Source organism: Schistocerca serialis, chromosome 11 (assembly GCF_023864345.2).
Source record: "Schistocerca serialis cubense isolate TAMUIC-IGC-003099 chromosome 11, iqSchSeri2.2, whole genome shotgun sequence".
Taxonomy (NCBI): Eukaryota; Metazoa; Arthropoda; class Insecta; order Orthoptera; family Acrididae; genus Schistocerca; species Schistocerca serialis.
This window is the reverse complement of record NC_064648.1, coordinates 118,980,542-119,005,533: the sequence shown is the minus strand read 5'-3', so window position 1 is coordinate 119,005,533 and position 24,992 is coordinate 118,980,542. Positions and strand designations below refer to the sequence as shown.

General features: G+C 41.7%; 1 protein-coding gene across 3 annotated transcripts in view; it reads left to right on the top strand.

Moving 5' to 3' along the window:
• Positions 1 to 24,992, top strand: part of LOC126427329 (histone acetyltransferase KAT2A) — a 339,982-nt gene that overhangs the window by 286,292 nt on the left and 28,698 nt on the right. For all 3 annotated transcript variants that reach the window (XM_050089640.1, XM_050089639.1, XM_050089641.1), the window contains 2 exons: positions 11,109 to 11,329; positions 15,822 to 15,982. In XM_050089640.1, the coding sequence (XP_049945597.1) occupies positions 11,109 to 11,329; positions 15,822 to 15,982 (382 nt within the window). The remainder of the gene's footprint in view (positions 1 to 11,108; positions 11,330 to 15,821; positions 15,983 to 24,992) is intronic.

Here is a 24,992-nt window from a genome sequence, read left to right as displayed (position 1 = left end):
TGTCCTTAGGTTAGTAGGCTTAAGTAGTTCTATGTTCTAGGGGACTGACACATGAAGAGAATGGATGAGGGAAGAATTCCAAAGAGGATGTTTGATCTGCAACTGGAGGGGAAGAGGCCCAGGGGAAGACCAAGAGATAGATGGGTGAAGGGAGTGAAGGAATGTGTGATGAGAAGAGGAGAGAACTGGACGAAGGTGGAAGAGGGGGAATGGTGGAAAGACAGAACACGATGGAGAGGCTTGTGTTCCCGACAGACCCAGCCAGTGGCTGGAAACTGTCCAAGATGATGATGATGATTGTCATATATTGTACGAGGGTGGTTTGAAAAGTTCTCTGAATCACCACCAAAGGTCAGCACTAGCGCAGCGAGTTGTTCACGTGATATTCGTTGGTCTGTTGCCTGTAAACACATGCCACATCAGTGGTCTTGGAAGAGAGCTGTGACAATAATGTGGCTCTGTTGTTGTTCCCGCGTAGTGATTTGCGAAGATGGAAAAAATCGAGATTCGAGCAGTGATTAAGTACTTCATAGAGAAAAGTATGAAAGCAAAGGACATTAATTCCAATTTCCAGAATACGCTGACAGACTATGCTCCTTGAAATTCAACTGTTGCCAAGTGGACAAATGAATTTAAATTTGGTCGGGAGAGCTTAAATGATTATCTGAGCAGTGGTCAGCCTAGATGTGTCACTACTCCAGAAATCATTGCAAAAGTGCCCAAAACGGTCACGGAGAATCGCCTGCTGAAAGTGTGTGAAATTGCTCACGCTTGTCATATATCATCTGAAAGGGTATATGACATTTTAACTGAAGAATTAGAAATGAAAAAATTATCTGCAAGATGGGTGCTGTGACTCTTAATGCTGGATCAAAAATGCACGAGAATGGACATATCGGAACAATGTTTGGTCCGTTTTAGGAGAAACGAACAAGACTTTTGCACTGGTTTGTGACCACAGATGAAACTTGGGTGCACTACTATAGCCCAGACACCAAACAACAGTCAAAGCAGTGGAAACATGCTGATTCTCCATCCCCAAAGAAAGTAAAGACAATTCCTTCGGTGGGAAAGGTCATGGCTTCAGTGTTCCGGGATGAGAAGCGGATTCTGTTTGTAGATTATCTCCACACTGGACAAACAATTACTAGAGAATACTATGCTAAGCTCCTGGACAAATTGCAACAAAATATATGCGGAAAAAGGCCAGGTTTAGCAAGGAAGAAAGTAACCTTCCATCGAGACAGTGCGCGCCTGCACACATGTGCTGTCACCATGGCAGAATTACACGAACTAAGGCACGAATTGTTGCCACACCCACCTTATTTGCCTGATATGGCTCCGTCAGACTTCCATCTCTTCCCAAAACTGAAAATTTTTCTTGGTGGACGAAGATTCACTTCAAACAAAGAATTGATAGCCGGAGTTGACAATTATTTTGCAGGAGGAAACTCATTTTCGAGATGGGATCAGGGCAATGGAACATCGTTGGACCAAGTGAATTAATCTACAAGGAGATTACATTGAAAAATAAAAAAAGTTTCAGTGAGGTAAATACGTTTTTTCTACTTCCTTCTGAGAACTTTTCAAACCACCGTCGTAAATGATTTAGCACCAAAGGTAGCAATTTGCCAAATAGCAGAGGTGCCATATCATTGTCAGGTGTATAAGTGAGACTGAAAACTTTCTGGCTTTCAGATCAATTCTCCTCAAAGAAAGAATCATTCCAAAGCCATCAAGTTTTTGTGACTCAATGTCTCTTCTATTCAGTGAGTTGTTACCTTTGCTGCTGAATTATTTTTATTCTACCAGAAGAGATAGACTGGTGAGACATATCATGAGCTATCAAGCAATTATCAACTTGGTAATGGTGGGAAGTGTGCCCACAGCCACCAGAGACAATGGTCATGTGTGTGTGAGTTGTGCTTGTGTGTGTGTGTGTGTGTGTGTGTGTGTGTGTGTGTGTTTTCTATTTCAGATGAAGGCCTTTTGGCGAAAAGCTAAAATGTACCGCAATCTGTTCATTGTGCTTGTCTGCTGCTCATTACTTCCTTTGTGTGGTGAGTAGCAATGTACCCTTTCCATATTGTTTAACTGAATAGATAAAAAATCTACTCACCAAGCAACAGCAGGAGAACACACACATATAAAGGTTAGGAAAATTTGCAAGCTTTCAGAGCCATTGGCTGCTCTTCCTTGCAGGAGGGTTGAAGTAGAAGGAAGAGGGATGCAAGTAAAGGACCGGAGAGGTTTAGGAAGTGGGGATTGTTTCGAAAAGTCACCCAAAACTCCAGTCGGGGGTGACTTGCCAGCCAGAATGAGAAGCAAAGACTGAGTATTCGAGACTGCACTCGACATGATTGGAAAAACTAAAAGCTTAGAGGTGAAAGATAGGGTAATATGTGAGACAGAGATTACTGCCGAAACATCATACACGAGTTAATAAGAGAGAAAAGCTAACTGCATTGTGTGTGATAGAGGCGGGTGGGGTGGGGGGGGGGGAGGGGGGGGGGCAGTGAAAAGTAGACATGTCAGAAAATGAAAGTTACTGAAAACTGAAAGGGAGTGAAGAAAGAAAACATCACTATGAAGAATGCTAAACTGAAGAAATTAACATAAATTAAGGCCAGATGGGTGGTGAGAACCGAGGACATGTAACACCAGCATCCACCTGCAGAACTCTGAGGGAAGAATCCAGATGCCACATGTCACATGTGGTGAAACAGACACCGGGTCACAACTGCCATGTTGTAGAGCATGCTATGCAACAGGGTATTGTGTGTTGCCAATATAAACCCTCTTCCTTGCCTCCTAACTGAAAACTTATCGGTAGTCAAGCCAATGTGAAGGGCCAAACAGTGTTTACATAACAGCTGGTATAACGTGCCTCGTTTTGCAGGTCGTTTGCCCTTTTACAGTATATGCTTTGTCAGTTACAGGAGGAATCAGCAGTACCAGGATTGGATATGATGGCTTGAGAAATCTGCTTTTGAACTCAGCTGGTGGGGTAATTATGTTCAGTGAAGACTGAGATGCAAGGGGTGGTGTTCTGCTGTAAAGAGTGTGCAACCAAACAGATACATTTGCCTCGAATGCCGAGGCTGTATGGGAGGGGACGTTTGACACAGAAAGGATGGCAGCTGTCAGAATGTAATTACTTTTGTTTGTTAGCAGATTTAATGTGCTCAGAACTGTGTAGCAGGCCTTCAGTGAGGAAGAGGTGAACATCAAGGAAAATGGCATGCTATTCAGAATAGGAATTATTACTTTCCATATTGTTATTCCAGCCTGGATTTTCCATTGTGTGAGATATGGTTTCCAATTTTATGAAGAAAAGTGTACCACAGTTTTCAGTTTGTTTAGAAATACTAGAATTAACAATATTGATGCATATTTTACATAAATTTATAACAAATATGTGTTTTCTCCATGAATTTTAATACCTACTCCGAATTTTTCTTTTGTTTCCTTTACTGCTTGCTCAATTACAATTACAATGACATTGTAATTCTGTCAGAGACAGCAAAGGACTTGGAAGAGCAGTTGAATGGAATGGACAGTGTCTTGAAAGGAGGATATAAGATGAACATCAACAAAAACAAAACAAGGATAATGGAATGTAGTCTAATTAAGTCGGGTGATGCTGAGGGAATTAGATTAGGAAATGAGGCACTTAAAGTAGTAAAGGAGTTTTGCTATTTGGGGAGCAAAATAACTGATGATGGTCGAAGTAGAGAGGATATAAAATGTAGGCTGGCAATGGCAAGGAAAGTGTTTCTGAAGAAGAGAAATTTGTTAACATCCAGTATTGATTTAAGTGTCAGGCAGTCTTTTCTGAAAGTATTCGTATGGAGTGTAGCAATGTATGGAAGTGAAACGTGGACGATAAATAGTTTAGACAAGAAGAGAATAGAAGCTTTCGAAATGTGGTGCTACAGAAGAATGCTGAAGATTAGATGGGTAGATCACATAACTAATGAGGAAGTATTGACTAGGATTGGGGAGAAGAGAAGTTTGTGGCACAACTTGACCAGAAGAAGGGATCGGTTGGTAGGACATGTTCTGAGGCATCAAGGGATCACCAATTTAGTATTGGAGGGCAGCGTGGAGGGAAAAAATCGTAGAGGGAGACCAAGAGATGAATACACTAAGCAGATTCAGAAGGATGTAGGTTGCAGTAGGTACTGGGAGATGAAAAAGCTTGCACAGGATAGAGTAGCATGGAGAGCTGCATCAAACCAGTCTCAGGACTGAAGACCACAACAACAACAACAACATGTGTTTTCTTTAAATTCTGAAAATAAGTTCAATGTCCTCTAAAATCTGTTGTGCGATCATATAGTTTCTTTCCTCTTGTTTTATAAGAACAAAAATTATCAATTATTGACAAAATTATTTAATTGGTTATATAAAATACTTACTCACCAAGCGGCGGCAGAACATGCACATAAAAGACGGTTGCAATTGGCAAGCTTTTGGAGCCAGGGGCTCCTTCTTCAGACAGAAGTGTTGAAGAGGAGGGAAGAGGGGTGAAGGAAAAGGACTGGAGAGGTCTAGGAAAAGAGATAGATCTTGGGAAAGTCAACCAGGACTGCGGGTCAGGGGAGACTTGCCATGCAGGATTAGAAGGAAAGACAGATTGTTCGGGACTGCAGTCGTTATTGCAACCACCAGAAAAATGTCCATATTGGATCACAGAAAAGGAAAATATATTCCTGTTTATCAAAGGACTCTGACTGAAAGATACCTCATTGTACCTTCCTCAGCACCTTTAAAATTTTTACAAAGAATTTTGGTGTGTGAACATATTCACACTTTTTTTTTACAACCAACTTTCCTCTTATTTCCACAAGCTCCCCTAGTTGTAACTCTCTCTCACCCATTAATCCATCACCCTAAGTCACTTGTACTCATCCACTCTCAATTGCCTATTCTCACTCACTCACTCACTCACTCACTCATTCAGCCCAGCTCATTGTCATTATCTCTTTGTGTTTCTCTAGCTGTTACTTCCCTTGTCTCACAGCCACAGTCTCATTCGTTCTGTCCTACTGCTTCTACTGTCTCCTCTCAATGTCTCCCTCTTGCTCTCTCATTCCTTCCCTTCCCACTGCTGCTGTCTCTCCTCACTGTCACTCTCTCTCTCCCTCATTTTCATTGCCATACACTCTCTCTCTCATTACCACTTGCTCTCACACACTTCTGCTTTCCCCATCTCTTTATTCCTCTCCAGCAGGCACCATCTCCTTCACTCTTTTCCTAGCACTGTTCTGTCACTGTCAACTATGTTCCACTGCCACTCTGTCCCCGTCTTTCTCCCACAGTGCCATTGTCTCCTTCACTGTTTCTATACCACAACCACTGTCTACTATCATCGACTATTTATTATTTTTCCATCTCTTTTCCCACTGCCACATTCTCCTTCTTTCTCAGCAAAAAAAGTGCACAAGTGATCAAAAGTATCCGGACACCCCCAAAAACATATGTTTTTCAAATTAGGTACATTATGCTGCCACCTACTGCCAGGTACTCCATATCAGTGACGTCTGTAGTCATTAGACATCATGAGAGACCACAATGGGGTGCTCCGTGGATCTCACGGACTTCAAAAGTGGTCATACATCTCTGTGCGAGATTTCCACACTCCTAAACATCCCTAGGTCCACTGTTTCCAATGTGATACTGAAGTAAGGGACACACACACACACACACACACACACACACACACACACCAAAAACATACAGGCTGACCTCGTCTGTTGACTGACAGAGACCACCGACAGTTGAAGAGGGTCATAATGTGTAATACGCAGACATCTATCCAGACCATCACACTGGAATTCCAAACTGCATCAGGATCCACAGGAGGTGAGAAAACTTGGATTTCACAGTCGAGCGGCTGGTCATAAGTCACACATCGCACTGGTAAATCCCAAATAACGCCTCGCTTATAGTAAGGAGCATAAACATTGGATGATTGAACAGTGGAAAAACATTGTGTGGAGTGACGAATCATGGTACACAATGTGGCGATCCAATGGCAGGGTGTGAGCATGGCAAATGCCTGGTGAATGTCATCTGTCATTGTGTGTAGTGCCAATAGTAAAATTCGGAGGCAGTGGTGTTATGAGGTGGTTGTGTTTTTCATGGAGGGGGCTTGCACCCCTTGTTGTTTTGCATGGCACTATCACAGCACAGGCCTACATTGATGTTTAGAGCACTTTCTTGCTTCCCACTGTTGAAGAGCAGTTCGGGGATGACGATTGCATCTTTCAACGTGATCAAGCACCTGTTCATAATGCATGGCCTGTGGCAGAGTGGTTACATGACAATAACATCCCTGTACTGCACCTGAACCCTATAGAACACCTTTGGGATGTTTTGGAACGCCGACTTCGTGCCAGACCTCATCGACCGATATCGCTACCTCTCCTCAGTGCAGCACTCCGTGAAGAATGGGCTGCCATTCCCCAAGAAACCTTCCAGCACCTGATTGAACGTATGCCTGTGAGAGTGGAAGCTGTCATCAAGGGTAAGGGTGGGCTAACACCATACTGAATTCCAGCATTACCAATGAAGGGTGCCACAAACTTGTAAGTCATTTTCAGCCAGGTGTCTGGATACTTTTGATCACATAGTGTACATACATACTCCACAAAGATGGACCAAATCCACAATTTTGATTATATGGCAAAGACATTTAGCACCATGCCTTGCATGAAATCAGCACATTTACTTTTAAGTGCCTTGGATTATAACTTTTCTTTTAAGGAATTTAAAACTTTTATTTTCTCAGAAACTATTCAAGAGATTTGTATGAAATTATATTATACAACTACAAGAAATGTGTGTAAAATGTCACTAAAACTACAATTTTTGTATACGCACCTTCATTTTCCCCTTCATATTTTGGACAATGTTAGCAATGAGCTTGGTGAACTCTTCCACCAAGAGATCCTTACCGTGAAGTATATCTATCAGTGATGCTAGAACCGTTCGATTGTGATCAATTACTGGTTGTTTTGGTTTAAATAGATGGATGAGACATCATACAAAAGTAAAGCACACTCATTCCATTTCCACAAATAAATTGATTTAAAACTATGTAATACATCAACATTTGTAATGATGATTACTGTATTGATGGTATATATGTGACATTCTGACTGGTATTATGATTGTTTTAATATTTTTGAGTAAATTTTGGGCTGTGTGCACCTTACTGTGGTTATGTTAATGTTTGCCACATAGTGAAAATAAAATTGAATTTTTTATTATTATTCTGTATCTCAGAAACTGGTTTCACCTCTGAATTTAGTACCTTAAAATCAAGTAAATCTATCTACTTGTCCACCCAGTTAGCTGTGCAGTCTTAACACACTGCTTCCCGGGCAGGAAGGTGTACCAGTCCCTGGCACGAATCCACCCGGTGGATTTGTGCCAAGGTCTGGTGTGCCGGCCACCTGTGGGATGGTTTTTAAGGTGGTTTTCCATCTGCTTTGGCAAATGTGGACTGGTTCCCCTTATTCTGCCTCTGTTACACTATGTCGGTGATTGCTGCACAAACACTATCTCCACGTACGTGTACACCATAATTACCATGCAAACTTTGGGGCTACACTCATCTGATGTGGGACTGCTGTAGCCTGCTGTGAGTTGTGAACCACTGAGGGCAACAGCGGGGACGAAGCCTGCGTCGTTTCTAGACCCCAGTTCCATACAATACAATGCAATACAAGTCTATGTACTTAGAAACTAGTTGCAGAAAATAGTTTACATTTGTTGACTAGTGTACAGTTTGTGACATAAATTTATTTTTTCATAATTCAGTTCAGCATCACCTCATGAGTTACACAATCGACCCATCAGCGTTCCTCTGGAACAAAACATTTCAAAAGCTTATATTCTGTTTTGCCAGAACTGTTTATCTCCCAGGTTTCATTTCCCTAGAAGGCTAAAAACCAGACAAAAACCTCCAGAAAAGACTAAAGACATTTAAATTTATATTCAAATTTATCTTTTTCACAAATCCTTTTCTCACAATTGCTGGCCTGCATGTTATATTCTGCCACTTATTCTGCTACCCAAATCTTATAACTTAATTGCTATCTTTGACAAAATTACAATGTTATCAGCAAACTTCAAAGTTTTTATTTCATCTCTCTGAACTTTAATACCTATTCCAAACATTTTCTCAGTTTCCTTTACTGCTTGCTCACTGTACAGATTGAATAACATAAGGGATAGGCTACAACCCTGCCTCACTCCCTTCCCAACCACTGCTTCCCTTTCATGTCCTTTGACTCATATGACTGCAGTCTGGTTTCTTTACAAATTGTAAATAACCTTTTGCTCTCTGTATTTTAATATAATAGGTATACGAGGGTTGTTGAATAAGTAATGCCCCACATTTTCTTCTCAGGGCATATTTATTGTTAAGAGCCAGAATTTGGTGATAATATACATCAACATGTGTTGTTTACATCCTATTTTTCTATGCAGTCTCAATCACGTCCTATGGCCGTATGGCAACATTGTGGAAGAGCATGTATTCGCTGCTGGTAAAAGCTCTTGTACTATAGGCGTAGCCATGTTTTCAATGCATGACTGAGACTCTCATCATCTTGAAAGTGTTCTCCATAGATAATCATTAAGCAGCCCAAAGAGATGGAAGTTCGAGGGTGCCAGGTCTGGACTGTAGGATGGACGAGACAATGATGTCCAACCCAATTTGATGATGTGTTCCCGGGTTCTCAGATTTGTATGTGGGCATGCATTATCATGTTGGAACAAGATTTCTGCTGGATTCTTGTCCAATTGAACACATCAGAAACGGATCTTGAGTTTATTCAGAGTCATCATGTATGCCTCTGAATTGACGGTTGACACTATCGGCATCACGTCCACAAGAATGACGCCATCACCGTGACCCTTCTGGCAGAGGGGATTGTCTTGAATTTTTCCTTTTGTGGTGAATGAGGATGATGGTACTCCACGGACTACCTTTTTGTTTCCGGTTTCATCCCCTGTAATGATCCATGAGAGAAAGTCCTCTCCGTTGGTCTCAAAGTGCTCCAACAATTCAGATAAAATGGTCTTTCCTTGAATCTTGTGATCCACTGTAAGCTTTTGTGGAGCCCATTGTGAGCACCTCTTTGAATATCCAGGAATCTCAATCATTGCTGACACACTTCCAATGCTGACCGAAAACTGTAGAGCCAATTGTCGAGTTGTGATGTACCAGTCGGCGTGAATAATATCGCACGATTCAGCATTTCTGGAGCAGTGGCTGTGATCACGATGTTCCAAGTGTGCATGATCATGGAGCTCTGTTTCTGCATTTCGTGAGGCTGTAACTATCTTTACCCACCACCCAACTGTACTCCTATCAACTGCAGCAGCATCATACACGGCACACAAACGTTTATGTATGTTCACCATGCTTTCTTTTCCTGGACACGAGAATTCAGTAACAGCAAATTACTTGTAATGTGAGTCATATGTATAAGGGGCATTCAAAGGAAACCCAGTCACTATTGCAAAGTAACGGTAATTATTTTATTAACCCAAAAATATAGTTACACACAGTACACAGACTCAAAAATAGTCGCCAAAACTGTTGTCACATTTATCTCATTACGACACCAGCCGGTCAATTCCATCCCTGAAGAAGCCAGTAGGCTGCTGTCGGATCCAGGCCTGGACCCAGTCACACACTTTGTCGCCCGTTGCGAATCGATGTCTGTGAATATCTTTTTTTAGGGGTCCAAACACATGAAAGTCACACGGTGAAAGATCTGGACCGTACGGTGGATGTTCCAGCATTTCCCACGGAAACTGCTGCAATATCGTCTTCACCAAATTGGCCGTGTTTGGGTGAGCATTATCGTGCAGGAGGATAATGCCATGGACAACATGCCTCAGCGTTTCGACTTGATGACTTGTGTAAGGTTCTGTAAAGTGGCTTGATATTGCTGGGCATTGATGGTGGTTCCCCATCTGAGGAACTTGACAAGCAGTGGGCCCTTGTGGTTAAAACACAAGGACATCATGGCCTTACCAGAACTGGTGTGCACAGCCTTTGATTTCTTTGGAGGTGGTGAAGTTGCATGTTTCCACTGCTTGCTATGAGCTAGCTTTTCGGTTCAAAATGGTGACACCATGTTTCATGAGCTGTGACAATACGCGACAGAAAGCCATATTCCTCCTCATGATAATGTTGCAGATGACTCAAACACAGCACCATTCGAGTATTGTGCTGTTCGGCAGTCAGTTGGTGGGGAACCGACTGCGTACAGATTTTTTGAAAGTTCACGTGTTGATGCATCATGATGCAGGCGGTGCCCACGTTAATACCCAATAATCGCTGGATCTCGTCCACGGTGATTCTGCAGTTGTCCGAGACTAAAGCATTCACTTCCGCAACCATTTCCGGTGTGATGATACAATGAGCCTGTCCAGGCCGAGCATCGTCTTCCAGTGACTCGCGCCCCTCCAGGAATCGTTTGCGCCATTCCACAACACTTGAACGACTCAGGCTGTACTCACCATACACGGCCTTCATTCGTTGATTTATTTCACGGCCTCGAAATCCCTCCACTGCCAAAAATCGAATCACTCCTCATTGTTCCTGCTTGCTTGCCTTTATGTTCGGTTGTGGACAGTAACTTGTGTGACCTCCTTCTCTTTGACGTGGAACCACACTGGCACTACGCAACATCAAACGTTGCACACGCATCAGTCTCTCTAACAATATATGGCGCCACCATACCCACAGCTACGTGGTGCCACCTTACGTGTAAGGCAAAGGTAGACGCACTGACCAGGTTTCATTTGAATGATCCTCATAGATGCCATTTTGACGCTGTACTGTGGCTCTGCCATCTGCCAGAATGGTTTGAAACTTCACCAGCGCACATAACAAACATCAGATGTGAAGCACCAACTAGGACATTCGTCTATGTATATTAATGGCTTTTTTGAAAAATGTGGGGTATTACTTATTGAATGACCCTTGTAATTATATAATTTAAAGTCAATTGGGACAATTATGTCACACATTCGAACCTGTTGTTTGGTAACATACACGGAGCTGCTCTGTTCTGCAGCAAGCACAAGACGCTGGCCCTGATCAAGGACAACCGGCCTATCGGCGGCATCTGCTTCCGCATGTTCCCCGCACAGGGCTTCACGGAGATCGTGTTTTGTGCCGTCACCAGCAACGAGCAGGTCAAGGGCTACGGCACGCACCTCATGAACCACCTCAAGGACTACCACACTGGCCTCGGAATCCTGCACTTCCTCACTTTTGCTGACGAGTTTGCGATTGGTAAGTATCGGTACAAGTAGCAACGTAGTATTAAATTGCTGCACAGTGTCTAAAAGCACTCTGTTCGAAAATGGTTCAAATGGCTCTGAGCACTATGGGACTTAACATCTCAGGTCATCAGTCCCCTAGACTTAGAACTACTTAAACCTAACTAACCTAAGGACATCACACACACCCATGCCTGAGGCAGGATTCGAACCTGCGACCGTAGTGTTCACGCGGTTCCAGACTGAAGCGCCTAGAACCGCTCGGCCGCAAGCGGCCAGCAAAAAAGCACTCTGTCTGATCATCGATGATCGGGTTGTGCTGAAAAGTGTTTTGAGGTATTTGCTATGATACTAACTTTTTACCTCAAACACACATTGGTATCCAGTTGGGATTAAGGGCAACAGAAACATTCCATACGCCTAGATTTCCAGAACGCTTTTGACGCAATGCCCCACTGCGCACTGTTAACAGAGGTCCGAGCTTTTGGAATAGCTTCTCACAAACGTGAGTGGCTCGAAGAACCCAGTACATTATTCTGGAGGGTGAGTGTTCACCAGAGGCAAAGGCATCGTGAGGAGTGCCCCAGGAAAGTGTGATAGGACCACTCTTGTTCTTTTTATACATAAACAGTGAGGTGGATATGGTAAGCAGAAGTCTCCGACTGTTTGCTATTGATACGTGCAGGGCAGTGTTGCTGTGGAGTGGCTGTAGAAGGATACAGGATGACTTGGATAGACTTCCCATGTGGTGTGATGAATGGCAGCTTGCTCTGAAGGTGCAAGAACTTATGAGTGGGAAAAACAATGGTGTAATGTTTGAATGCAGTATTATTGGTGTAGTGGTGCACTGTTTAACAAAATCACACGTATTAAATATCTAGGCATAAATACTTGTTTTGTAAATAAAACTGCCTTTTCGTGCTGCTACTTAATTTATTTACCCCATACGCGTTTCACCTTATCTTATTCTAAGGCATCATTAGTCGGATGATTTGCTGATCTGCATTTCCTCACATCTGATCTGGAGGTCGAACTACCACTTTTATTACTGCCACACAACTTTGTGTTCTGACCTCCTTCACACTGGTCACCAAGTTTCTCGTTCTTTTTTGTGGTGTGCTATTCTTCTTTTGCCACATGATGTAACTATTTCGCCGGACACTGCTTTTCACAACGTAAAGGTACCGTAGGGAACCTTTGCTAGTAGACCTGTAGTCTCAGCTGTACTCCAAGTCTTCCAAGCCAATACGTTTGCATCAGGAAAAGCTTCAAGGCCACCATAATCTGCAGGATTCTCCCTTACAACAGCCAAGGTCAGCCATGTATTGCCTCCAAACACAACAGAAACATCACACGTGAACTGCATTCTCAGTGCACGGAAGACATTTCGACCACCAATAAGCTGCTGCTTATTGAATTGCCCAGCAAGGTCAGTGTCTGTTGCCTTCAAAGACTTGTACACAGGAAGACTGCACCGTCAACGGTGTCGATAACCACGTCACAGAGGCATTCAGAGGTACGTTAACACAAGTGAATGTACGTCTGCAATGGTTGTCACCGTTGGTGGCACAGTGTTTCTGTGTACAAGTCTTTGAAGGCAATAGACATTGACCTTGCTGGGCAATTCAATAAGCAGCAGCTTATTGGTGGTCGAAATGTCTTCCGTGCACTGAGAATGCAGTTCACGTGTGATGTTTCTGCTGTGTTTGGAGCCAGTACATGGCTGACCTTGGCTGTTGTATGGGGGAATCATGCAGATTATGATGGCAATATGTATGTTGTGAAAAGTAGTTTCTGGCAAAATAATTATATCGAGTGGCAAAAGAACAATAGCATACCACAAAAAAGAATGAGAAACGTGGTGAACAGTGTGAAGAAGGTCAGAACGCAAAGTTGTGCTTGTACGGCAGTAATGAAAGTGATAATGCGACCTCCAGACAAGATGTGACGAAATGCAGATCAGCAAATCATTCCACTTATGATGCCTTAGAACAAGATAAGGCGAAATGCATATGGGATAAATAAATTAAGTAGCAGCAGGAAAAGGTAGTTTTATTTACAAAACAAGTATTTATATGCTTGCTGCAGAGGATGGCCACACAAACAAACTTGTTATCTAGTCATAACACTGCAAAGTGGAAGGTGAATGGTTGATGTTGATTTGTTGTGAGAATTTTAGGAAACTGTAGCTCTAGTACAAAGGAGATGATGTACGGAACACCATTCCTGAGTACTGCTTAAGTTTGTGGGATCCCCACCAGGTCAGATTAAAGGAACACGATTAAGAAATTCAGAGGTAGATTTGCTGCTGGTAAGCTCAATCAACATGTCAGTATTATGAAAATGTTCCGTGAACTCAAATGAAGGGAAGTAGACATTATTTTTGCAAACCACTACTGATAAAGTTTAGAGAACTGACTTTTGCATCAGGCTGTACAATGATTGTAAAGCCACGAACATACATCTGACGTAGGGACCACGAAGACAAGGCAAGAGAAATAGGGCTCATATGAATTTTATAGATAGTCATTTTTTCCTAACTCCATTTCCAAGTGGAACATGAAGGGAATGTTTAGCAGTAGTATAAGGTACCCTCCACCACACACCATATTGTAGCTTGTGGAGTATATACGTAGATGTAGATCATTGGAGGGGTGGGGGTTACAATAAGTGAATAGCAATAGCAAGCAGGGTGCAGTAAAAGCAGATAATGTCCAGGGGGAAATTTTGTGGGGGGAACCAGATTATGAGTTGAGATTATTTAATCAACAGATATTGAAATTCTTAAATTACATCCTACAATATCACTCTTTTCAAGCAATATTGGAGTGAAGTGTTCCCTACCATACTGAGATCTCCATGGAATATCAGGGGTGCAGAATAATGGCTTCAGTATTCTTTATAGTTGAAAAAGAAGAATGTAGTGATTGCTTTCAATTACATTTTTATGGATGTTTACGCAAGTGACTTAAATTGCAGCTTTGCACTACATTCATCAGAGTGCAGAGCATGAAAATAATATTAATTGTATGACTCAAGAATTCCTGCCAAAAAATTTGTAACTGATGATGAAGAATACGTGTGTATTTACGTGAAACTGGAGTGAGCATGCTATAAATTATTCAGTTACAACTGGGCAGTGTGATTTTTATTGAGGTCCAATACACTGGTTGTTTATCTGGCAGTGTCACTTATCTGTGTACTTGTTCAGGGTGTAGAACACATTCTAAAAAGTTTTGCACACAGTCCACTTAAGTTTACTCATCGTGCTGGCCAAGAGTTACCAATTCTTCACATGTCCGTCCGGTGCCTTTAGCGGTGATGTTTGTGTTTCAAGCCGTACAGGATTCAATGGGTACAAGCCCTCTTTGGTGGTGATATAGAACATATAGAGTTTTGTGAATTTGTTCTGGATGTGAAAATGGAAAATAAAATTTCCTTTCACATTTAGTGTCCAGTAATGAGGCCAAGTTCCATGTAAGTGGAAAAGTGGACTGACACAACATAAGGATATGATGAACACAAATGCCCCACACCATAGTTGAATATAAGGGAGACATTCTGAAGCTCCGTGTGTGTTGTGCCATTTGTGCTTTGCATAAAAGACAGTTACAAGAATCATGTACCTGATTATGCCACAATTGCAAGAACAAACTGAAAATTGCATTTTTCATCAGGGCAGAGCATCACCACACTGGCTCTTGCATGTGAGAGCATTTCTGAACAATGAGCTGCTTCAGCAATGGATCTGTACAGTGTGCAGTTCTGGCATGTTACGACCATCACAAACTAACAGTTCAGATTCATGATCGGGTTCCCTCCCCACATTCATCAGCACATTCTCAATTGGACAGATTTCTTTGGCATTCCTCCATGCATAGAAAATTTGGTCTCAGACATCTGTTGCGCTCACAGAAAGTGTTTTTTGGAAGATTCTGCATTTGTGCCACCTCTTCCAACAATGTTGGGTGTACTGTAACACTGCATAGCAACAGCAGTGACTGTAGCATTCCAGACACATTCGCAAAAGTGTGAGATGGTATGATGGTACTTGTCATCTGTCTGGAGGGCACATTGAACATTTATTAAGGGCAAGTGTGGTACTAAAGGTAATTGTAAAAAGAACCCTGAGGTTCTATGTTCATGCGTGTAAAAGGTGTAAATTTGTGCAGCTCCTTTGAATATTAAACATTGTAAACCTTGGAATTAGTTAAAATTCACCCCAAGTTTCTTTTTTCATTAATGTAGAGGATATGGTCTTGCAAAATTGGTTGAATCTTTTTGAAACACCTTGTATAAAGATATGTGTGGTGATTATTTGATAAAGTAATTAATCCTTGTTCTAAACATGTATCAAGTTGGAATGAAAAAAGCTAATGATCATATTTTTAACTTTGTACCTCAATATTCTTGATGACTCCCTCATGAATTGTAACTGATTGTGTCACATTCCTTGTCAGCTATATGTTTTTACATTATTGTTTAATGCTCACATTTTTTCGCAGGGTACTTTAAGAAGCAAGGCTTCAGTAAGGACATAAAGATGAACCGGGCGCAGTACCAGGGCTACATCAAGGACTACGAGGGTGCGACCCTGATGCATTGCGAGCTCAACCCCAAGATCGCGTACACCGAGTTCTCCGCTGTTGTACGGCGGCAAAAGGAGGTTGGTCTTGTGATGTTTACTGGCTCTTGTGGTCACCTTTGGATGGTGGATTCATTGCTGTTGTTTTAAGAGCTGACAAAGATTTGGATCACGGTTTTGTATTTAGTTCGATGATTTTCCGGACAATGCTATAATAAGCCATACTTAACTTGAATGCTTCATTACTACACAGTTAAGTGGAAAAATCAGCACACTTTTCTCACTCAGTTCGTGTAACGTGTTTGTGCTCCCCAAAAGTGACAAACATTAATAACATCTCTGCTGTTGCCACTGGAATGATGAATTTTCAGTCCTGTAGAAAGAAAGAGCAGCTTAAAAAAAGGCGTCACTCCACATAACTACAAAATAATGAAATACCCATGACTGGAGTGTCAAAAGCTCTATCAGGTTGTTTGCCTGCAGTTGATGCTTCTGTCTATGGGGGATGGGGGGGGGGGGGGGGAGGTGCATCAAGAAAATCTGGGAGGATTGATTATTCGAGCAGTGCTGGGAGCTGTCAGTTGCTACCAAAATAAATCTTCATACACATCTGCAACTCCCAAGTGAGACACAGTTCATTTCTAGCTAAAAAGAATGTCTTGTGAAATGCTGACTGTTGCCAGAAACTGAAGCTTTGAATCAAGAACTGCCCTCCAACATTGAGAAATGTGTCGCAAGCAATAACAATGAGCTATATTTGTACATATTTTCAGTTATGGTGTCTTGTTTCTGCAAAGAAAATATACTGTTTATCTTGTGGATAAGAATAATTATTGCTAATATTTTACAGCAAAATTTTTATTATAATTTCAGTCCAAACATAATTCATCTACTTCTGTTAAGTATTTCCAGTGGATCTAGAAATAAATAAGAGACTCAATTGTTTAACTAAGAACTTTTTGTTTTGAGATACACTATGTAATCAAAAGTATCCGGACACTTGGCTAAAAATGACTTAAAATTTCGTGGCATCCTCCTTTGGTAATGCTGGAATTCAATAAGGTGTTGGCTCACCCTTAGCCTTGATGACAGCTTCCTCTCTTGCAGGCATACGTTCAATCAGGTGCTGGAGGGTTTCTTGGGGAACGGCAGCCCATTCTTCATGCAGTGCTGCACTGAGGAGAGGTATCGATGTCGGTCAGTGAGGCCTGGCACTAAGTCAGCATTCCAAAACATCTCAAAGGTGTTCATAGGATTCAGGTCAGGACTCTGTGCAGGCCAGTACATTACAGGGGTGTTATTGTCCTGTAACCACTCTGCCACAGGCCGTGCATTACGAACACGTGCTCGATCATGTTGAAAGATGCAATTGCCATCACTGAATTACTCTTCAACAGTGGGAAGCAAGAAAGTGCTTAAAACATCAATGTAGGCCTGTGCTGTGATAGTGCTATGAAAACAACAAGGGGTTCAAGCCCTCTCCATGCAAAACACAACCACACCATAACATCACCACCTCCAAATTTTAGTGTTGGCACTACACACGGTGACAGATGACGTTCACCGGACATTCGTTGTACCCACACCCCGCCATCGGATCACTACCTTGTGTACCATGATTTGTCACACCAGACGTTTCTCGACTGTTCAGTCGTCCAATGTTTACGCTCCTTACACCAAGCGAGACGTCGTTTGACATTTACCAGCGTGATGTGTGGCTTATGTGCAGCCGCTTGACCATGAAATCCAAGTTTTCTCACCTTCCGCCTAACTGTCATAGTACTTGCAGTGGATCCTGATACAGTTTGGAATTCCTGTGTGATGGTCTGGATAGATGTCTGCCTATTACTCATTACGATCCTCTTCAACTGTCGGCTGTCTCTGTCAGTCAACAGACGAGGTCGGCCTGTACGCTTTTGTGCTGGACGTGTCCCTTGATGTTTCCACTTCACTGTCACATTGGAAACAGTGGAGCTAGGGGTGTTTAGGAGTGTGGAAATATCGCATACAGATGTGTGACACAAGTGACACCCAATCACCTGACCACATTCAAATTCCATGGGATCTGCAGAGTGCCCCATTCTGTTCCCTCACGATGTCAGTGACTACTGAGGTCGCTGATATGGAACACCTGGCAGTTTCTGGCAGCACAATGTACCTAATATGAAAAACGTATGTTTTTGGGGATGTCCAGATACTTTGGATCATGTAGTGTATTTGTAATTCCTGCAATATACTTGGTGACGCTCCTAAGAGCCAATTTTCACTGGTGTTTTGGCAAATATTTGCCAATTCATTTCATTTTGTAGCTGGATTCAGTCCAAACAAGTTCTGCTCATCAAGTCTTTCATGTAACCACCAATATTGACTGAAAGCATCAGTTTAAAAAAAATGTCATGTGACTAGGGCCTCCCGTCGGGTAGACTGTTTGCCGGGTGCAAGTCTTTCTATTTTACGTCACTTCGGCGACCTGCGCGTCGATGGGGATGAAATGATGATGATTAGGACAACACAACACCAAGTCGCTGCGTGAAGAAAATCTCCGACCCAGCTGGGAATCGAACCCGGGCCCTTAGAATTGTCATTCTGTCGTGCTGACCACTCGGCTACTGGGGCGGACAAAGCATCAGTTTATTCCCCATTAGAAATAAAATTATTTTTAAAGTAGGATTTTGTATGCCCGTTTGATAGAGCAGTCCCAAATTAGCCTGGTGCGACATTTGTAACAATATAATGAAAAGGATAGTCGCTACTCACTATAAAGCGGAGATGCTGAGTTGCAGAAAGGCAGAACAAAAAGACTGTCGGAAAGTTAGCCTTTAGTGAAAAAGGCCTTTGTAAAAAATAGACAACATAAATACACACATGCAAACGCAGCTCACACACACGACCACAGTGTCTGGCAGCTGGAGGCAGCCTCTGAGTTGTGTGTGCATGTGTGTATGTTATCTATTTTTTACAAAGGCCTTGTTGGCAGAAAGCTAACTTTCTAACAGTCTTTTTGTTGTGCCTTTCTGTGACTCAGAATCTCTGCTTTATGGTGAGTAGCAGCTATCCTTTTCATTGTATTGTTACATTCCATTCTGGATTTTCTAGTGTGATATTTGTTTTATTGGTATGTGTTCACAGGAACAGTAAAACACAAAGAGTAGCCAGTACAACAGCAGTGACTGGGGAGAAATGTTCCGTGACAGTAGCAGTCTGTATAGGCCGTGGGTTCAAAAATTTTTGCACAGTTAATGCACGCGAGAAACTTTCCAAAATTTTATTCTGATAGTTCTGCATTCTCTCACCATGCTGTAGTTGAAAGTGCTGGTCCCACTGCCATGGTCTTGATTGTATAAGGAAGGGGTATGGTGGAGGAATTCATTCCGCAGTTACTAAATGTATTTGTTTTAGAGATTGCTTTATGAATATTAATGCTCCATTTTCAGTGTAAACAATTCATTTATGGGTATAAAAGTACTATGCACTAGCCGATCAAAACAACGTCCCATCTGTAGTATTATCAAAGAAAGCATATATACTTTCTCTTAGTAAATTCATTAATACTGAGAGTTGAATTTTTTATTTTATTCACAGATTCTTTGTGAATTCCTGCTTTCGCCTCTTAACATCACAGTATTCATCTGGAAGAGGTATTATCAACTGAAACAACTGGAATAGCATTTCTTTTGCTTTTTCACTTTACCGTCTGTTCATATCACCTCCCACAATATAAACTGTTCATGTATTACAACACTTCAACATCCTGGCTGATCGATGACACCTTACACAGGTTCTTGCTGAACTTGTACTCATAACTAACTTGTAGGAACACGTCCCATCAAGAAGCTCCTGACACTGAGTCAGAGATAACACAATTAAAAAAGTACGTTGCAGAGATTAATTTGAGTTAGTGTAAAATAATTTAATATTTTTGTGTACTTGTTACATTAACTCAAATTATAAAGTGTTTATTCTGTATTGTAATTAAAAATGTAAATAAAAAAAACTAGTAGGACCTAGTTGGTTTCAGGATGAGACAGCATCACACAGATAGTTGATAATGTATGCAGTCCTTACTTCAGGAGCAAATCTATAACGATTTGTTAGAATTTTGCATACAAAAATAACAAATTGGATTTATCCATGCCATGCCATGATAAAAATGAAGAGACTGATACTAGCTGAAAGAAACACCTATACTGTAGATATTTATTTTACTTTTATGGCCTCATTAGACCACTACAATCATCAATTTGCCAATCATGTTCTTCGATAAGTCTGTGTTTCATTCCTTCTGGATATCTTCTCATTTGTTATGATCTTTTGTATGTTTCGTCATCTGTAAATGCACTTCTTACTGTGTTTTGTTTGTCTTTTTTCGGTTTACATCTTATTTTCTGGTTTATCAGTTTCTTGATTTAATTTGCTCGATCCATCATACTTGTTTCATATTACAGAGTTTGTCTATAATTTTTGTGACCTAATGATGTGGCCTACGAAAGAAATCCTTAGCCTTTCATGTAGCGTCTGAACAGGTTCCCTTTATACTACTTCATTTGGCACGCTCCTCCACTGTCCTTTTTGATACATTTTTTTTTTATTTATATATGTTCTAGCTGTTGTTCTCTCTTCCTTTTTAGGATTTCATCATTTTTTTTTTTTTTCTCTGGGTGATGAGAAAGTGTTTCACTTCGTATGCTACCTTTGGCTGAACCACCATGTAGTAATGTTTTCATTCTGTTTTGATTGTTAGACATCTTTTTTGGTTGTGAACCATGCTGGTTTTTGAGCCTTCATAATTTTACTAGCTCTTTCTTGCCAAGCAAGTTCTTTTTGTTCAAAGTGTATGTTAAAATTTCTCCCAAGTATTTAAACTTTTACACTAGTTTCACTTTTTTGTTTTTTTACTGTTACGTAATGAGTGTAGGTCTGTTACTGTCATCTTGTTCATCAAATTATATCTGGAGTCTTATTTTTGTGTTATATTTTGGATTTCTGGCTCCTTGTATATTATTAGCTAGTAACTCTAAGTTGTCTGTGAATCCTAAGCAGTTTAAGTTATTTGATGAAAAAAATACAGTTAAAAACATTTTTGCTCAATCTCAAGCTCATACAATGTTACGCCTCTATATCTAGTTTCCCAGTGCATTTCATTGTTTCATCCGCTGTGTGGTAGATGTCCTTTGTACATTCAAAGAGGTCAGTTAGCAATGATATGGTGGAGTGATTGTAAGAGCACACCACAGCTACAATTTGCAGAATCAGCCCATCTTGATCATGCAGTCCATAACCACTTCTGCCTTGTTCGGTTTGAACCTGGTTCACAATCTTCCATTCATGTTTGGGGGGATGGAATCCTTGTATCTGCATGGAAGAGTTCTTGGATAGATATTTCTTGGCTACTGATGTCTGCTCCCACTGTATTTTTCATGAGTGTTTGACACTGAAACAGGGTTATTAGCTGTGCACCATGACAGTTTCCTAGATTTTGAGCGCTATTGTTGTGCTTGTGCAATATCTCAATGACGGTACCTGAGGATCCTTCTGAATGTTGTCTCAGACCTTCTACATCTACATCTACATCTACATCTACATCCATACTCCGCAAGCCACCTGACGGTGTGTGGCAGAGGGTACCCTGAGTACCTCTATCGGTTCTCCCTTCTATTCCAGTCTCGTATTATTTGTCGAAAGAAGGATTGTCGGTACGCTTCTGTGTGGGCTCTAATCTCTCTGATTTCGTCCTCATGGTCTCTTTGCGAAATATACGTAGGAGGGAGCAATATACTGCTTGACTCTTCGGTGAAGGTATGTTCTCGAAACTTTAACAAAAGCCCGTACAGAGCTACCGAGTGTCTCTCCTGCAGAGTCTTCCACTGGAGTTTATCTATCATCTCCGTAACCCTTTCGCGATTATTAAATGATCCTGTAACGAAGAGCGCTGCTCTCCATTGGATTCTCTCTATCTCTTCTATCAATCCTATCTGGTACGGATCCCACACTGTTGAGCAGTATTCAAGCAGTGGGCGAACAAGTGTACTGTAACCTACTTCCTTTGTTTTCAGATTGCATTTCCTTAGGATTCTTCCAATGAATCTCAGTGTGGCATCTGCTTTACCAACGATCAACTTTATATGATCATTCCATTTTAAATCACTCCTAATGCGTACTCCCAGATAATTTACGGAATTAACTGCTTCCAGTTGCTGACCTGCTATTTTGTAGCTAAATGATACGGGATCTGTCTTTCTATGCATTCGCAGCACATTACACTTGTGTACATTGAGATTCAATTGCCATTCCCTACACCATGCGTCAATTCGCTGCAGATCCTCCTGCATTTCCGTACAATTTTCCATTGTTACAACCACTCGATACACCACAGCAGCATCTGCAAAAAGCGTCAGTGAACTTCCGATGTCATCCACAAGGTCATTTATGTATATTGTGAATAGCAACGGTCCTATGACACTCCCCTGCACATCTGAAATCACTACTACTTCGGAAGACTTCTCTCCATTGAGAATGACATGCTGCGTTTTGTTATCTAGGAACTCTTCAATCCAATCACACAATTGGTCTGATAGTCCATATGCTCTTACTTTGTTCATTAAATGACTGTGGGGAACTGTATCAAACGCCTTGCGCAAGTCGAGAAACACGGAATCTACCTGGGAACCCGTGTCTACGGCCCTCTGAGTCTCGAGGACGAATAGCGCGAGGTGGGTTTCACACGATCGTCTTTTTCGAAACCCATGCTGATTCCTACAGAGTAGATTTCTAGTCTCCAGAAAAGTCATTATACTCGAACATAATACGTATTCCAAAATTCTACAACTGATCGATGTTAGAGATATAGGTCTATAGTTCTGCACATCTGTTCGATGTCCCTTCTTGAAAACAGGGATGACCTGTGCCCTTTTCCAATCCTTTGGAACGCTACGCTCTTCTAGAGACCTACGGTACACCGCTGCAAGAAGGGGGGCAAGTTCCTTCACGTACTCTGTGTAAAATCGAACTGGTATCCCATCAGGTCCAGCGGCCTTTCCTCTTTTGAGCAATTTTAATTGTTTCTCTATCCCTCTTTCGTCTATTTCGATATCTACCATTTTGTCATCTGTGCGACAATCTAGAGAAGGAACTACAGTGCAGTCTTCCTCTGTGAAACAGCTTTGGAAAAAGACATTTAGTATTTCGCCCTTTAGTCTGTCATCCTCTGTTTCAGTACCATTTTGGTCACAGAGTGTCTGAACATTTTGTTTTGATCCACCTACTGTTTTGACATAAGACCAAAATTTCTTAGGATTTTCTGCCAAGTCAGTACATAGAACTTTACTTTCGAATTCATTGAACGCCTCTCGCATAGCCCTCCTCACACTACATTTCGCTTTGCGTAATTTTTGTTTGTCTGCAAGGCTTTGGCTATGTTTATGTTTGCTGTGAAGTTCCTTTTGCTTCCGCAGCAGTTTTCTAACTCGGTTGTTGTACCACAGTGGCTCTTTTCCATCTCTTACGATCTTGCTTGGCACATACTCATCTAACGCATATTGTACGATGGTTTTGAACTTTGTCCACTGATCCTCAACACTATCTGTACTTGAGACAAAACTTTTGTGTTGAGCCGTCAGGTACTCTGTAATCTGCTTTTTGTCACTTTTGCTGAACAGAAAAATCTTCCTACCTTTTTTAATATTTCTATTTACGGCTGAAATCATCGATGCTCTAACCGCTTTATGATCGCTGATTCCCTGTTCTGCGTTAACTGTTTCAAATAGTTCGGGTCTGTTTGTCACCAGAAGGTCTAATATGTTATCACCACGAGTTGGTTCTCTGTTTAACTGCTCAAGGTAGTTTTCGGATAAAGCACTTAAAAAAGTTTCACTGGATTCTTTGTCCCTGCCACCCGTTGTGAACGTTTGAGTCTCCCAGTCTATATCCGGCAAATTAAAATCTCCACCCAGAACTATAACATGGTGGGGAAATCTACTCGAAATATTTTCCAAATCATCCATCAGGAGAGCTTCTGATATTCTTAGAGCTGGAGGTGGGATATTACTGAGAACAGGAAGCAATAGGGTGTTGTTCTCCGAATACAACCCCGCAGTTATTCACATTGTCTAATTGAGTTACACATCTATCTTCTTAGTGTGACCACTGTTGATCCAAGATGAACAGCAGAATTCAGCAACAGAGTATGATAGGGCTAGGGCTGTGGATCTTAAAACATCTGCATTAGCTCCCCATGAGGAACCAGAAAGTTTTTGAAGAATGTTATTTGAGAAATATTAAATGAATTCACAATTGCTAATAAGGACAAACATCGGCTGTAGAATGAAATGACGACAATGAAAATTTGTGCCGGACCAGGACTCGAACCCGGATTTCCCACATTTCGCGAGCGGCCGCCTTACCTTTCGGCTATGTGCACAACTCATGGCCACATCCAAACTTCCATATGTCTTCACCTGTGCGTCTATGACCTGTACTCGTACATCCATTGTGTATATTCCCGTACAGGTCAGACGTACTCGAAAATCGCTTGCCCGGTAATGGCAGGTAAATACGATATTGCAGTGCGTGTATTCATCTGCCGATACCGGGCAAGCGACTTTCGAGTACGTCTGACCTGTACGGGAATGTACATAATGGACATAAGAGTCCAGGTCGTAGATGCATAGGTGAAGACATATGGAAGTTTGGGTGTGGCCGTGTCTCGTGCACGGATAGCCAATTGGTAAGGCGACCGCTCGCGAACTGCGGGAATCCTGGGTTCGAGTCCTGGTCCGGCACAAATTTTCATTGTCGTCATTCCATTCTACAGCCGATGTTTGTCCTTATTAGCAATTGTGAATTCATTTCGTGTATCGCATAACGGCTGTAGTCACTGCAGTGCATTCATGCGTGTTCGAAGGAACTTTGCATTGTAATCAGAATAGTGTAGGCCCTTCAATATTGTATTATTTGAGAGATGCTGCTTGTTAGTAAGAACTGTGTCTAGTGTTATTTTGGTGTGCTATATTACAGCAAGACTTGGCCTCTGAATCTGATGTCTCATTTGTAATTTCCGTGTCTGCTGCTTAGCTAAAATGCAGATATAACTGAA